The 15,315-nt window shown below is 41.4% G+C and overlaps 1 protein-coding gene across 1 annotated transcript; it reads right to left on the bottom strand.

The window, feature by feature from the left end:
• Window positions 1–1,910: 1,910 nt before the first annotated feature.
• Window positions 1,911–10,963, bottom strand: LOC112308657 (olfactory receptor 3A1). The gene is made up of 2 exons (XM_045199050.2): window positions 10,579–10,963; window positions 1,911–4,074 (listed from the first exon to the last, which is right to left on the bottom strand). Exons 1-2 carry the CDS (start codon window positions 10,588–10,590, stop codon window positions 3,121–3,123), a joined length of 966 nt encoding a protein of 321 aa, XP_045054985.2. The 5' UTR covers window positions 10,591–10,963; the 3' UTR covers window positions 1,911–3,120.
• Between the last annotated feature and the right edge of the window lie 4,352 nt (window positions 10,964–15,315).

Here is a 15,315-nt window from a genome sequence, read left to right as displayed (position 1 = left end):
GTTTGTTGTGAAAGGCAGGATACCTCCATGGCAACATCTAATGAGACAGTAATCTTCTGCTGCCACAAGGCAGACAGTGCTGGAAATAGACCTTGGAGCTAATTGTAAGGGTGGCAGAGCTATAAGGGATCATGAGTGTGTAGCTTTGTTACATGCTAAATCCAGAGCCCTGATAGGAAAGGACTGAGACCTTGAGTCCTGGATGGAGATGTTTGACAATTTCAGCATGATAATTTTTAACCCTCAGGCCCTCCTGAACTTTATTGGCAAAAGCATCCCGGTCTCCATGTGAGGGGAGGTCAATCTCCTTTTGCCTAAAGACCATGCAAAGATCTTATATGAAGCAGATGCCTTACAAGGTAATTCTTCTCCTCCTTGAAAACTTCTCCCATTTCCCCCCAGTGCCTTCAGAAAAATTTGGGTTAAGTCTAAGTATATTCTTAGAAAGGTAATCTTATCTACAATACAAGAGGAAATAATTTACTCACTGAAAATAATTCCCATATTGTCTGAGGTAGGCTGAATATTGGCCCTCAAAGATATCTAGGCCTTAACTCCTGAAATCCACTTCATGTGGTAAAAAAAGAGTTGGCACATTGTTAGGCATCTTCAGCCAGGGAGCATATCCTAGATTATCCAATAAGCCTAAAAGTAATTCAAGAGTCCTTACAAAAGAGAGGTAGAGAGATGCTACAGGGGAAAAAAAGGCAATACGGTGATGGAATCAGAGTGGACTAACATGGGCACAAGCCAAGGAAAGCCAGCAGCCAGTACAAGCTGGAGGAAACAATGAATGGATTCTCCCTGGAGCCTCCAGAAAAAACTGTCCCAGCTGACACCTCGAAGTTAACCCTGTAAGACTCATTATGGAGAGGCCTCCAGAATCATGAGAGAATACATTTCTGTTGTTTGAAGTCACCCCAAGTGTATGGTAATTTGTGATCAGAACAATAATCCTTCAGCAGAATCGAATTGGAAAAGATTAGAGGTGGAATAACCGTGATGATTCCTTGGTGGTTCTGTCAACTATAGGCCCAGAGAAGGTAAAGAATGTACTCAAGGTCAAGAGCATTGTGGAGGAGAGGAAATGATAAGGTGATAGCCATGTTGCAGGTCTTGCTCTACAGTTTTCTTGACCCTTGGAGGAAGCTGGCTTTCTGTATCCTTGAAGTTTGGAGACTCAAACAGGATGAGGGAAGAGCCATCTTTCCCTTGGCTTTTGACAGCACTGGCATATGTGACCCAAAAGGCAGGGAGTAACCTGGTAAGTTGAGGAGTTAGTACTAACTCTGATGAGATGTTAGAAATGCAGGTGGAGGAAATATCAGCACTCTTTTCTCCTGTTTTCCCCTCTGACAAACCTTCTCCCTCACATTCTAGGAACATCTTTTCTTCAGAGAAACAGAAAATGAGTTCTCTATATACACTTAAAAAAAATGGTCACCTGAGGACATGCTTTCATTGACTTTAGAGAGAAGGAGAGAGGCATCGATGTGAGAGCAAAACAGTGATGGCTTGCCTCCCATATATGCCCCACCAGGTATAGGGCCCTTAACCCAGGTGTGTGCCCTGACCTGGAATCGAACCTGCAACACTTTTGGTATACGGGACAATGTTTCAAACAACTGAGCCACCTGGCAAGGGACCTATACTATATTTTTAGCACTTTTATCATAATTTAAAATATTATTTTACTCTTGGTAGAGTGGATGGACTACAATTGACATTAGGGCTGTCAAAACTGGATGTTTTTGGAAAATTCAGAATAGGAAGCTCACATTCCCTGTCCCTGACCCACTAATTGTATTACTCCACTTCCTTCCTCTTATCAGATCTCTTCATTGTTCCTCATCTCCCACTCTATCTCTATACTGTTTGACCCCTCCCATACCTGTACCCTTTTCCTTGCAACTGTACCGTGTTTTTCACTATTCCTCATTTTTCCTTTTTATTTTTTCCACAAACTCCCCACTTTAACCTTGTTTTATTTCCCTCTGTCATTTCTTTTCACCTCTATCTTTCCCATCCTTTCAATCTCTTTATCCCACAAAATATCACAGAGAAGCCACGTCACAGGAGCAAGCCAAGGGATTATGAAGGAAATGAATTGTGAAACATCAGTGGCCCAGTAGGGATGCCCGGAATGGACACTTACTCCTAATAGGGAGGCTAGAAGGGAAATTCAGCTAAATGATTACTGAACAAAAGAAGGCTTGCAAACAGCACAAGAGATAGTGTTCTAGGTTAGACACATAGTTTCCCACTGAAAACAGAAACTTAAGGTGAGACATCATCAAATACAACAGACTTGTATTTACAGATATCGGTTGTCTTAGCTAACAGGTTAGGGGACTGAGAGTAAGAATTTAGAGGGGAAATTCATATGGAGTATTCTGGAGAAGAGTTCGTGTTGAAATAATATTCAGATTATAAATGCTTAGCTTTTCAAAGATTTGAAACACATGAGGCAGGAAAGATGAGGGAAATTTATCATGGTATTATAAGAGGTATCATATGCGTTAATGGAGGTTTAAAGTTGTGCGCACGGCGATCACGATCTCCAGAGTTACCAGAGAACACATGAGTGCACAGCTCCCCATCTATTCCCCTGTCTGCCAGGACAGCTCTGTGTGATGGGAAAGAGAGCTGCTCTTTTAGTCTTGTAGAAGCCTGATGAGAGAGAGAAAATAATCCTGATCTACAGACCTAAGTTTTAGAAGCAGACCAACCATACCTGAACCTGAGTGAATCAGATGACCCCCTGGTGGGAAAATCTGCAGGGATGTTTTTGGAAACTCACAATCTAACCAACCAAAAAGCCGTTCCCTGTGGGATATGAACCTGTAAGCATTCCTAGGTTTCACTTCTACCCTGCATAGGGAGCAGTCAGTGACTGAAGTTGTAATTTGTCAACTGACCTGACCTAGCATTAATTTACATACCAATTGCCTATAACTAGGCAGGGCTTCTGTGAAAAACAGTAACTATTATCACTTGCAAAAAAATTATCATGATCAGAAAAATAGAAGCAGTTCTGGAATCATTTGTTCTAGCTATTGGCTCCAGAGGATTTCTCCTTTATTCCAAAAAGAAAAGGAGGAAGTGACACTGGTCAGCTTATCAAGTCAGTGACCGCTTCCCTGTGATCACCCGCCAGAGGGCACCTTGCACGTGAGGGTTCCGGAGGCTGTAGATGACTGGGTTCAGCATGGGGTTTATGACAGTGTTAAAAATTCCAACAGCTTTATCCTTATCTGAAAGCTTGACTGAACCTAGTCGCATGTAGTTAAAGATACCTGAGCCATAGAATAGAGCAACCACAGTGAGATGGGAACCACATGTGGAGAAGGTTTTCTTCCTGCCCTCCACTGAGTGGATTCGTAAAACTGCAGCTGCCACGTGGGCATAGGAGGTGACAATGAGAGCCACAGGCGTACCTGCCATTATGAAACCAACAGCAAAGAGCAACTGCTCATTGAATTGGGTGCTAGAACAAGACAGCTGGAAGAGCTGTGGGAGGTCACAGTAGAAGTGATTGATAACATTGGGACCACAGAAGTTGAGCATGGATATGGCCACAGTGTGGGTCAATGCATTGGCAAAGGCACAGGCCCAGGACACAGCCACCAAAATCCTCTGGACAGTCTGACTCATGCGGGTGCTGTAGGTGAGGGGCCTGCAGATGGCCAGGAATCGGTCATAGGCCATGGCTGTCAACAGAAAGCAGTCCACACCAACCAGAAGATGAAAGAAGAAAAGCTGTGTGAGGCAAGCTCCATAAGGAATAGCACGCCTGTAGGTCAACAGACGACCCAACATTGAGGGAATAGTGACAGTGATACATCCAATGTCCAGCACTGACAGGTTCCCCAGGAAGAAGTACATGGGGGTGTGGAGTTTGGGTTCCACCAAGATGGCAGCCAGGATGCTCAGGTTGCCCCCGACTGTAACCAGGTAGGCAAAGAGGAAGAGCACAAAGACAAGAGGCCACAGCTCCGGTGTCTCCACAACACCCAGTAGGATGAACTCAGTAACGGCTGTTCCATTGACCCTAGGTTGTGGCTGCATTAGTGCCTGTAAGGAAACATCCAAAGATATAAACAATCAATCCTCTCTATTTATTTATTTAATAAAAAGAAAATACACTCCTTTGTATGGGCTAAGCCCTTTCCTAAGTTCCCCCTTTCCACATAAGGACTTTCCTGCTCCCAAGGAGACACCACACCTAACTCCCTCACCACATTTTCCTCAACAGCTTTAGCTCATTCTCAGTTGTATGGACAGATGACATCACCTCTCTGGACCTCCCTCCCTATCTTAGCTGAAAGGATCTATTTGTAGATATTATGAGGGACAAAATCCTTGGGAAAAAATCAGTAAGTAGGAAATGGATTTCTGATTTAAATAAGGCAAAGTAATTCTGGAGCTATCTCTTCTCAGAACTCATCTCCTCCCAAAATAAACAAAGCAACAATAAAAATATAGGCTTTATCTTCCAAGAAACTAGTAAATCTCCCAAACCCTAACACACAAACTAGGTGAAAGGACTTCAAGAATAGTGGAGATAAAATGGCAGAAAGAAAAAAATCCATGATTGTAGAAAAAGCTAAACAAGTACAATTCTCTATAGAAAAAGTCACTCATTAGGGAATAAAACCAAAAGCCATTCTTTGCAATAATGGGAGCAGGGTGCATAGTATGGCGTCCTACCACCTGTAATCCTGAGTTGGATTCAAGAAGCAGGGGAAAGCTAAATAAAGAATCTCGCAGGCAAGCTATATTTGCAGGCTGTAGAGGAAACATAAAGCTGGGGTGAGGGATAAAGAAAATACACCATTAACAGTTCTATTTAGCCATCTACATTGATTACAGACAGGGAAACACTAAAATAACCCACCCTTAATTTTGAACAATGAGAGTGCCAAAAAACATAATTGTTATGCAAATGAATGCCCCAAATATCTGCTCTTGATTCTACAGCAAAAAGTACAAGATTACAAGGAGAAATAGGCAGAAACAGGATAACAGCTAGTGGATTTTAGTGACTTTCACAACAGAGTAAATTGGACAGAAAACTAAGGCTAAAAGAGGCCTCTATATAATTAATTATTCAAGAGGTAGAACTGATATATACACCTTTCCCAAGCACCCATGAAACATTCACCCCTCAAAGAGCATATATAAACTAGAAAGTCAGCATATTACAAGAGAATAAATAATGTAGACAACAGTGTTTCATCACAATCCAATTTAAAGAAAAATGGTTTTTACTACTAAATCCCAATATTTTTAAAAATCCTTAAGAAAAAGTTGGACAAAAGAGGAAATCAAAACAAAAACTCAATAATATCTGGGGGAGAAGAAAATGCAGATAACTAAATCAATATACACTGGAGCACAAGGATTATCACCAAATCAATGTTCAGAAGAAAATTAATAGCCTTAAATAAATATATTAAAAACCAAAAAGAAAGAAAATTGATTAAATAATCAAATCAAGAAATTAGAAAAAGAACTACAAGAAAGGGTTAGAGGTTAGTAAAAGGGTGCAAACTTTCAGTTAAAAAAAGAATAAGGTTAAGGATCCAATGTATAACATGGAGTCTGTTGCTGATAATCCTGTATTGTGTCATTGAAATTTGCTAAGAGAACTTTAGTTCTCACCAAAATGTAACAATGTGAGGTGATGAAGGTGTTAATTAACTCAATTGCAGGACTCCTTTCACAATGTAATGTATGTAATCACCAGGTTGTGCATTAGTTTTATTTCTCAGTTATACCTCAAAAAAGCTGAGAAAAAAATAAAAATAAAACAATATTTTATAAGCTTTCAAAAACTGACAAGTCCAGGAATAGACCAAAGGTGATATAAGAATTTAGTACACGATATAAGTGCCACCTTAAATAAATGGGAAAATGTACTGTTCAATAAATGACATGAAGGGGGGTAATAACATAGCTATCTGGGAAAAACATAAGTTGTATACATAGCTCATACATTTTGCACAAATAACTTCTAAGTGGATCAAACATTTAAAAGCAAAAATTAAAATTATTAGAGGAGAGGATTTCCTGCCAAGATGGAGGCGTAGGTAGACACACTGTGCCTCCTCACACAACCAAAAGGAGGACAACAACAATTTAAAAACAAAAAACAACCAGAACTTACAGAAAATTGAACTGTATGGAAGTCCGACAACCAAGGAGATAAAGAAGACACATTCATCCAGACCAATAGGAGGGATGGAGAGTGCAGCTGGGCAGAGAGGACTCATGGCAAAACAGTGGCTGGCAGACCCAGCAAGGTGATGGATTGTGGAGTTGGGCAGTCCAGGCTGCAGCTGCCCAGCAAGGAGCAGCTGGCAGACCCTGTGGTCCCACATTCATGCTCAGATAAACTGGGAGGAACAAAGGGGGAGCAAAACAGACCATGCAAACCCAGGGCTCCAGCGCGGGGAAATGAAGCCTCAAACCACTGATTGAAAACCCCTTGGGGGTTGAGGTGGCAGCGGAAGAAACTCCCAGCCTCACAGGAGAGGTCATTGGAGAGACCCACAGGGTCCTAGAACTACACAAACCCATCCACACAGGAATCAGCACTAGAAGGGCCCAATTTGCTTGTGGGTAGCATAGGAAGTGACTGAAATCTGGCAGAAAGCGGAGCAAGCACCATTGTGCCCTCTCCAACTCCCTCCCCACATACAACATCACAGCACAGTGCCCATGGGTTGCCCCACCCTGGTGAATACCTAAGGCTCTGCCCCTTTACATAACAGGCACGCCAAGACAAAAAAAAAAAAAGGCCCAAATGAAAGAACAGATCAAAGCTTCAGAAATAATTCAACTAAGCAGCAAACAGATAGCCAACCTATCAGATGCACAGTTCAAAACACTGGTAATCAGGAAGCTCACAGAATTGGTTGAATTTGGTCACAAATTAGATGAAAAAAATGAAGACTATTCTAAGAGAAACAAAGGAAAATGTACAGGGAACCAATAGTGAAAGGAAGGAAACTGGAACTCAAATCAATGGTGTGGACCAGAAGGAAGAAAGAAACATCCAACCAGAAAAGAATGAAGAAACAAGAATTCGGAAAAATGAGGAGAGGCTTAGGAACCTCCAGGACATCTTTAAGTGTCCCAACATCCGAATTATAGGGGTGCCAGAAGGAGAAGAGGAAGAACAAAAAATTGAAAACTTATTTGAACAAATAATGAAGGAAAACTTCCCTAATCTGGCAAAGGAAATAGACTTCCAGGAAGTCCAGGAAGCTCAGAGAGTCCCAAAGAAGCTGGACCCAAGGAGGAACACACCAAAGCACATCATAATTACATTAGCCAAGATGAAAGAGAAGGAGAGAATCTTAGAAGCAGCAAGAGAAAAGGACACAGTTACCTACAAAGGAGTTCCCATAAGACTGTCAGCTGATTTCTCCAAAGAGACCTTACAGGCAAGAAGGGGCTGGCAAGAAGTATTCCAAGTCATGAAAGTCAAGGACCTACATCCAAGATTGCTCTATCCAGCAAAGCTATCATTTAGAATGGAAGGGCAGATAAAGTGCTTATCAGATAAGGTCAAGTTAAAGGAGTTCATCATCACCAAGCCCTTATTTTATGAAATGTTAAAGGGATTTATCTAAGAAAAAGAAGATCAAAAATATGAACAGTAAAAATGAGAGCAAACTCACAGTTATTAACAACCACACCTAAAATAAATACAAAAGCAAACTAAGCAAACAACTAGAACAGGAACAGAACCACAGAAATGGAGATCACAGGGAGGGTTATTAACAGGGGAGTGGGAGGGGAAGAGCGGGGAAAGGTACAAAGATTAAGTAGCATAAATGGTAGGTAGAAAATAGACAGGGGGAGGGTAAGAATAGTATAGGAAATGTAGAAGCCAAAGAGCTTATATGTATGACCCATGGACATGAACTGAAGGGGGGGATGTGGGCGGGAGGGGGTGTGCAGGGAAGAGGGGAGTGAAGAGGGTAAAATTGGACAGCTGTAATAGCATAATCAAGAAAATACATTAAAAAAGTTATTCGGGGGAGAAATGGAGAATTTTAATAGTGTAAGGATGACTCAAAATATGGAAAAAACTTTAAAATAACAAAAATTGATTAATCTGTTAAAATTTTAATATTCCAGCAAATTGGCAAACCTGGAACTACATTTCCCAAATTCCATTTTCTGTATGGTTCCCAGTTAGGGTTGTCCACAAGGGAAATTTGCATGGTAGTTGCAAGGTAGAATTGAAAAGGAAAAAGGGTAATTTAGCAATATTTTTCAAAATTACAAATGTATTTTTCCTTCTATCCAGCAATTGCACTTCTGAGAATTTATCCAACAGATATGTGGTCGCATGTAAAAAGTGACATATGTGTGAGGCTATTTGTTGCCGCGTCATTTGTAATGGCAAATAATTGAAAATAACTGTTCATTATTAGAGGACTGACTAAACTCATCACAGTATATTGTTACAAAAGAATACACCTGTAGAAAACAGCTCTGTGTTATTTTGAAAGACATCAAACCCATATTGTTAAATGTAAAATACAACTTGTAGAGTGAATATAGTACACTGGTTTGCATTGAAAAGGAGGAGAAGAACACACACACACACATGCACACTAACACTATACAACGTAATATCACCTTCGTATTAACACACACACTCATATACACTCTCACACACACAGAAACATGGCCTGAAAGAAATACCAAAGTTTATCAGTAATTTGAGTGATAATATGGGTGGTTTTTATTATCTTCTTTCTACATTTCTCCACTTTCTGATTTGTCTACAATTACTAGATTATTTTAATAATATTTTTATGAAGTACCACCTCCTGAGTATGATCGTGACATGCCTGTTGTGTCCCACATCACAATAAACTAACTAAACAAAAGAGAAATCAGAAACCCTTCCCCTATGATCTCCACTGTACAGGCTGCCCCAACCTCCTCCATACTGACAGAATTTCCTGGGAGCATTCCCAGATAATAATCATAGCTAACAGTTACTGGTTTGGGCTAGGCACCATGTACAGTTCTAAGTGCTTTACATGTATTAATTCATTTATTCCTCACAAGCTCCTTATTAGATGGATACCATTTTTAATCCCTGTTTTGCAGAATGAACGTGTCACATAAAGCAAGAGGCAGAGGCAGGATTTTAACCCATGTAGTCTGACTCCAGAATCCCTGTTCTTAACCTTTACACTTACTATTGCTCTAAGAAACTCAAGATTTCTCAAGAATCATAAAGCCTTGTCCTTCTCCTGCAATTCTCTCAAAAATCTGTTTCTGACTCATGACTGAGAGACCCACTCCAACAATCAGTAGCTGTGACCTTGTAGATCCAAAGTCTTGCCTTGCAGGCTGCAATAGCTGAAGTTCAATTGAGTGCCTTGAGTGGATCATGGTCATGGTCAGCAACTGCCCCTCACCCTGATGTCCCTTTTTATTTTAACCCACATCATCAGATTGCAAACTTTGTAACTTCCTATATCACCACCTTTGCTTAATGCTGTTTCCTCTATATAGAATATTCTTCTTCTAACACGACATGGTCAAAGTCTTCAAGACTCAGCTCAAATGCTCTCTTCTCCAGAAATACCTCCCTGATCTGTGCCCATTTTAAAGAGACAGTTACATCTTCAACATTCCCACTGTGCTTTGTCTTGTACATGGCACTCACCACTGCACCTTCTGGCACAATCGTTCAGTGACCCAGTGTAGTCCCTCCAGTCCAGTTTAAGAAGATTCAAGTCTGATTCAACTTTAGGAACTATACGCATAAATTCACCTTAGTTATGTACCATTCCATAAATAAATGAACATTTTCTGGCAAAGAAGGCATCATTGTGGCCTATAGTAGTAAAGAAAGGGTTTCTGGGCGAGTGGGATTTGTGCTAGACATGGAAGAATTGATACGCTTTGGAAGAGGTGAAGAGTCACATGGAAGGCACTGGGTTAGTGCTATGGAGATGACTCCTCCTTTATTTGTCTAGATGGGGCATGCAGTTGTAACAGTCCACACGCTGACATAGCTTTTCATATAAATTTCTCATGTATTATCTGTAATCAGAGAAATATTCCTTAAAAATAATAAGTCATGAGCTGCTGGCTAGTCTTCAATCAATAAGGGAAGAATCTTACAGAACAACTTCTGAATTCTGAGTTGTCCATTGGACTCTCCATCCATGCTGATAAAATCATAAGAGTGATCATTAATGAGGACTCCCTTCTAGATCACTCCTACTCTTGGGGTCCTCCTCTTGCAATTCTGTTATTCAGGCTTTCTATTATGTGGTGACCACTTCCTGCTCTGAAGTTCCAGTGGGTCCTTCATGCACTGGAGGGTTGGTCTTAGGGACCTGGTCAGGCTTCCCAGTAAGGAGTGGGTTCTGAGCAGGGACGTCGAACACTGAGTCTCATCCCACTTGCCCCTAACAGAATAAAAAAACAAAGAAAAAGAAAAAAACAAGCTTTCATCTAAAAGAGAGGGAATTGTAAAGACGCCTGAAGGAGGAACCCCAATCTCTGGGTTATAGTCCCAGCTCTTCCACTCACCTGATATGGCATCCTGAGCAAGTCTTTTATTTTTGCTAGTGAGAGTTTGGTTGCTGCATCTGTAAAATCAGGACGTTTCACTACTTGGTAACAATTAAAGTCCCTTCCAGGCTACATGGGAGCAGAAGGAGGGCCATAAAAAAACTCATCAACTCATCTTGTGTCGGCACAAGGGCCAGTGAGTTTTTATGAAAAGGGATGTAAAGGGGGTGACAATCTGCCCAAGCTCACTCAACTACTCTGGGGGCAAGTAAGGGGCTATATGTATGGAAATGAGGTAAAGCGGGGCGGAGACCATCTCTGACATGGCGCTTCTCCACCACAGTGTTATCCTTGTAAGAAGAGCTCACAATGAGCCCAAGATGGGGGACAAGAACATGGGAGAGCTAAGGGCAGGTAAATAATCCAAGCCCTAATAAATACTATAGCAGTAAAGCAGTGGGGCCTCATACCTCTGTGGTGACTTAGAAAATATCCAAACATCATCTGCACCCCCCATATTAATCTGTGGGGATAATTAGGGCAGTTACCGTAATAACTCCATTAAACATGCAGGACATAGGGGAGCTATTTGCCTTCCCAAAGTCACCCAGGGAGGTAGAGGTGGAGCCAGGACTGAATCTGGGTCCCCCAATGGAAGGTTTTGCTCTCCCAGATGTCTAGTCCAACTGTGACCTGTGGGAGCAGACAAGCTGACTCCTAAACCTGGGGATGAGGAAGAAACCTAAGAAAGGAGATAAATGCTGGAGAAACTTTTTCAAATGTCAAATTCTTAATGGATCCTCAGGAACAAAGTATTTTCTCACCTGGGGACTTGTTAGTGAAGGCTACAGAGACTGCATCTTGGGAGTCCCATAACAATTCGCAGAGGCAGCAGAAGCACTGTGCTGTGCCGCAGGGCCTGGAGGCCCCTGGGAAGTGGCGCCCTACCACAAGGTTCTGGGCCAGGACCTTAGAAGATGACAGTCTAGTGATGGAGATAAGGAAAGTGGAGAGGTTGTTATAGTGCAGCCCGAGGACTCTCACATCCTCCTCAATTAAATACTCCCATCACCCATGTGATAGCCTATAGACTGCAAGACTTTGTAGATGAATAGACCTGCTCTCCCAGGTATTAGCAGCCACTACACCCCTTTGGACCCCAGTTTTCTTACCTATAGAATGAGAGTAATATCCCTCTTCAGGTTGCTGGGAGGACTAAATGAAGTAATACATGAAGCTCCTAGTAGGAGACCACCAATGTGTTTACTAACATAATAACTGATAACATTTATCACGTGATTGGTATATATGTTACACCATACCATGAGCTTTATACATACTAAATCCCAAGCAACCGTGTCAACAATTCCATTTTATGGATATACAAATTGAGGTTCAGAGTGATTCAGTAATTTGCCTAAGGCCACCAAGTTAGAACTTTGAGGAATTGGGGTCCAAATGTGTTTGTCTGATTACAAGGTGCATGATCACAACAGTTATGCTGTGTGACTTACTCTCCCACCCCCTCCCATTTAAACCTTCTCTCCCAAACAATGTACTTTTTGCTTCTCTTGTTTGTCATAAGTATCGTTTCAAATATACCATACACTATGCTCTAGAGATGGGCTGAGAGCATTCAACGTTCAGTGATAGCAGCCTCAGCTCCAACCCAATAGCTCAGTCTGTAGCACTGAGGTCGACTTCCAGCTGCTACCTCCAGTGTAACTCTCTAGCTCTCGTATTACATCTGCTACTTATTCTCCCTGCAAAGAATTTTCGATGTAGTGGTCTCACTGGGAGTTGTGCCTCCATTGTTAGGCTGGCACTGTGGGCTTGGGGATGTGATGTATGAATGTTAAGGCTTTTCATCGTTCAGTAACATTTTCTAAACATAAAACTGTAAAAATACTATACATAAAAATTATAAATAATAGTAAAAGCTTAAACATTAATGAAAATCCACAGACATTAAATATATGTTTAAAAACAATTCCTGTAAAGAGGAAAACTACTACTGCAGTATTATATTAATGCAAGAACCAGCCTGACTATTCATTTCAGCGTAGATACACATTATCTTGGTGGTCAGAAATCTTTAAGCCTTAAACCAGTTTAACATTGTGGTGGACGGGTAGTGCCACTGTTATGGGATAAATTTTTGTGTCTTTACCCTTCCCTGCCCGGCCCCCACCAAAGTTCAAATGTTGAAATCCTAACCCCTAATGTGATGGTGTTAAGAGGTGGGGCATTAGGCAGGTGATTAGCTCATGAGGGTGGAGACCTCGTGAATGGGATTAGTGCCCTTTAAATGTGACCCCAGAGAGCTTCCTCACCCCTTCCGTCATGTGAAGACACAAAGAAAAGATGGCCCAAGAAGTGGGCCCTCACCGGGCACTGAATCTGCTGGCACCTTGATCTTGGACTTTTCAGCCTCCAAAACTGTGAGAAATAAATTTCTGTTGTTCATAAGCCATTTGGTCGATGATATTCCAGCAGTCTGAACAGACTAAGACAGCCAGCCCAGCCACCATGTACTACCAGAAACAGGAACAAATCATCTTTAAAGAAATGAATGATCTCTGGAAAAAGACACCTTCATCTGAGGTATTAAATTATTCATATAAATAACTTCACTGGAACTGAGTCTTACTAGCACACAGTCAGAGAAAGACAGATGTATTAGTTTCCTAGAGCTGCCATAAAAACCTACTACAGACTGGGCAGATTAAAACAATGGAAATTTGTTGTCCACGGTTTGAAAGGCTAGAAGTTTGAAATCAAGGTATTAGAAGGGCTAGGCTCCCGTTGAAACCTGCGGGGGAGCCCGTCCTACCCTCTTACTAGCTTCTGATGGTTTACCAGCAGTCTTTGGAACTCACTGGGCTAAAACTGCATGACTCCAATGTCTGCCTTCTTCATCATGTGCCACTCTCCCTGGGTATCTGTGCCATTCCCCCAGTGGCTGTCTTCTTATAAAGACACTGGCCATATTGGATTAGAAGCCTACTGTACTGCAGTGTGACCTCATCCTAACATAACCAATTACATCTTCAGTGACACAATTTCCACATAAGGTCACATTCTGAGGTACTGAGGGTTACAAATTAACATCTTTTTGGAAGGTACAGGACAACTCCTAATAGCAGGCACACAAAAGAACAAAGCATCATGATTAAGAACAACTAGAAAAGAAAGACAACAAAAGACCCACAAAGACTTTAGATATTAAAATACATGGATCATATACAGCTACGTATACTCTGTTTAAAGTAATTTTAAAAAATTGCAAACACTTGCAGAACAAAAACTATGAAATATGACTTGGAGTAGACTCTAAAAACATCAATAGAACTTCCATAAATAAAACATATAATCACTTTAAAAACTCATTGAACAGTTATGGCAGCTAAATAGAAAATTACTGAACAAGAATATACACTAGAAAAAATTTTCCAAAATGTACCACAGAGACATTAAAAAAAAAGAAAGAAAGAAAATGAAGACTGTAAGAAACATTGAGGATAAACCTAAAAAGACGATATTTAATTGGAGCTCTGGAAGTTGTTCAAGATCATGAAGAAAAAATAATACTTAGTATTTCCACGAGTTTATTAAAAAGGATATATCTGAAAACATAAAAATATTGAACTTCCAATTGTTGCAATATATCAAAAACAAAGATGAAAGAAAAATAACAAACTAGGAGACTGTGGAATTATTTGCAAAATGTATGGCCAAAGGTTCATATCCACAACACATAAAAAGTTTCTACAAATCAATAAAAATTAATGATTCAGTAGACAAAGAGGCAAAGGACATTAAAAAACAATTAGCAGGAGGTCATGACATCAGCGCGATGACAGGTTTGGTGGTCCTGATGCTAATACCCCCCACTGCAAAACAACAAAAACAGTAAATAAACAACTACAAATCAATGAAAATAACCCTGGGGAGGCTCTGGCCTCCAAAAGAGCAGCCACAGAATCCCCATGGAGCTCTAACACCAGGGATGGAGGGTGGCCCCATGGAGCAGTGTAGGGAGCATGTTGCCTGCATCATCCCTTCCTCCCAGAGCAGCTTGGCACCAGGAGGGGTCTTTTGGAGGAATTTTACCCAATGATGGGAAAAAGGAGAGCAGGAGAACCCCAGCAAGTCCTGTCACCACTGTGGAGGTTGGCCGATTTTGTTACCATGAACCCCCACAGTCCTCACCAGTGCCGAACCCAGCTGATGGTGCTGCCTGGGGTCCCTGCCCCTTAGTCTCCTCCCCAGTGCTGGACTGTCTCTGCATGAGACCTGCCTCCAGGAGCCCCCTCACTACTGTCTCCTGTTCTCTGAGACCTTGCCCTCTATAGGACAGGAGCTGCCAATGCTCCGCTCCCTTTCCTCTAGGTCCCAAGTCCCAGCTTTGCCACACCATCACGAGGACAAGCTGGGCTGCTCTTGTCTGCAGCCTGAGTCCTAAGTAGAAGCTTTGACCAAAATGGACATTTTTTCCAAGGAAGACAGGCAAATTGCCAACAGGTACATGAAAAGGTGCTCAGCACTACTAATCATCAGGGAAAGCAAATCAAAACCACAATCACCTCATAGTTGTTAGGATGGCTATCAACAAAAAGATCCATTCATGTGTGCCACCCTAGACCTAGCCAATTACCTGTGGCTGATATCCAGAAATTTGTGTGTTTAACAAGCTCTCCAGGTGATTCTCCTGAACATGATGGCAGGCTTCTCAAACCCCAGCTAAACAGAATC

This window comes from Desmodus rotundus, chromosome 9 (assembly GCF_022682495.2).
Source record: "Desmodus rotundus isolate HL8 chromosome 9, HLdesRot8A.1, whole genome shotgun sequence".
Classification (NCBI taxonomy): domain Eukaryota; kingdom Metazoa; phylum Chordata; class Mammalia; order Chiroptera; family Phyllostomidae; genus Desmodus; species Desmodus rotundus.
The sequence above is the reverse complement of the archived record's forward strand: the minus strand, read 5'-3'. Positions and strand labels throughout refer to the sequence as shown.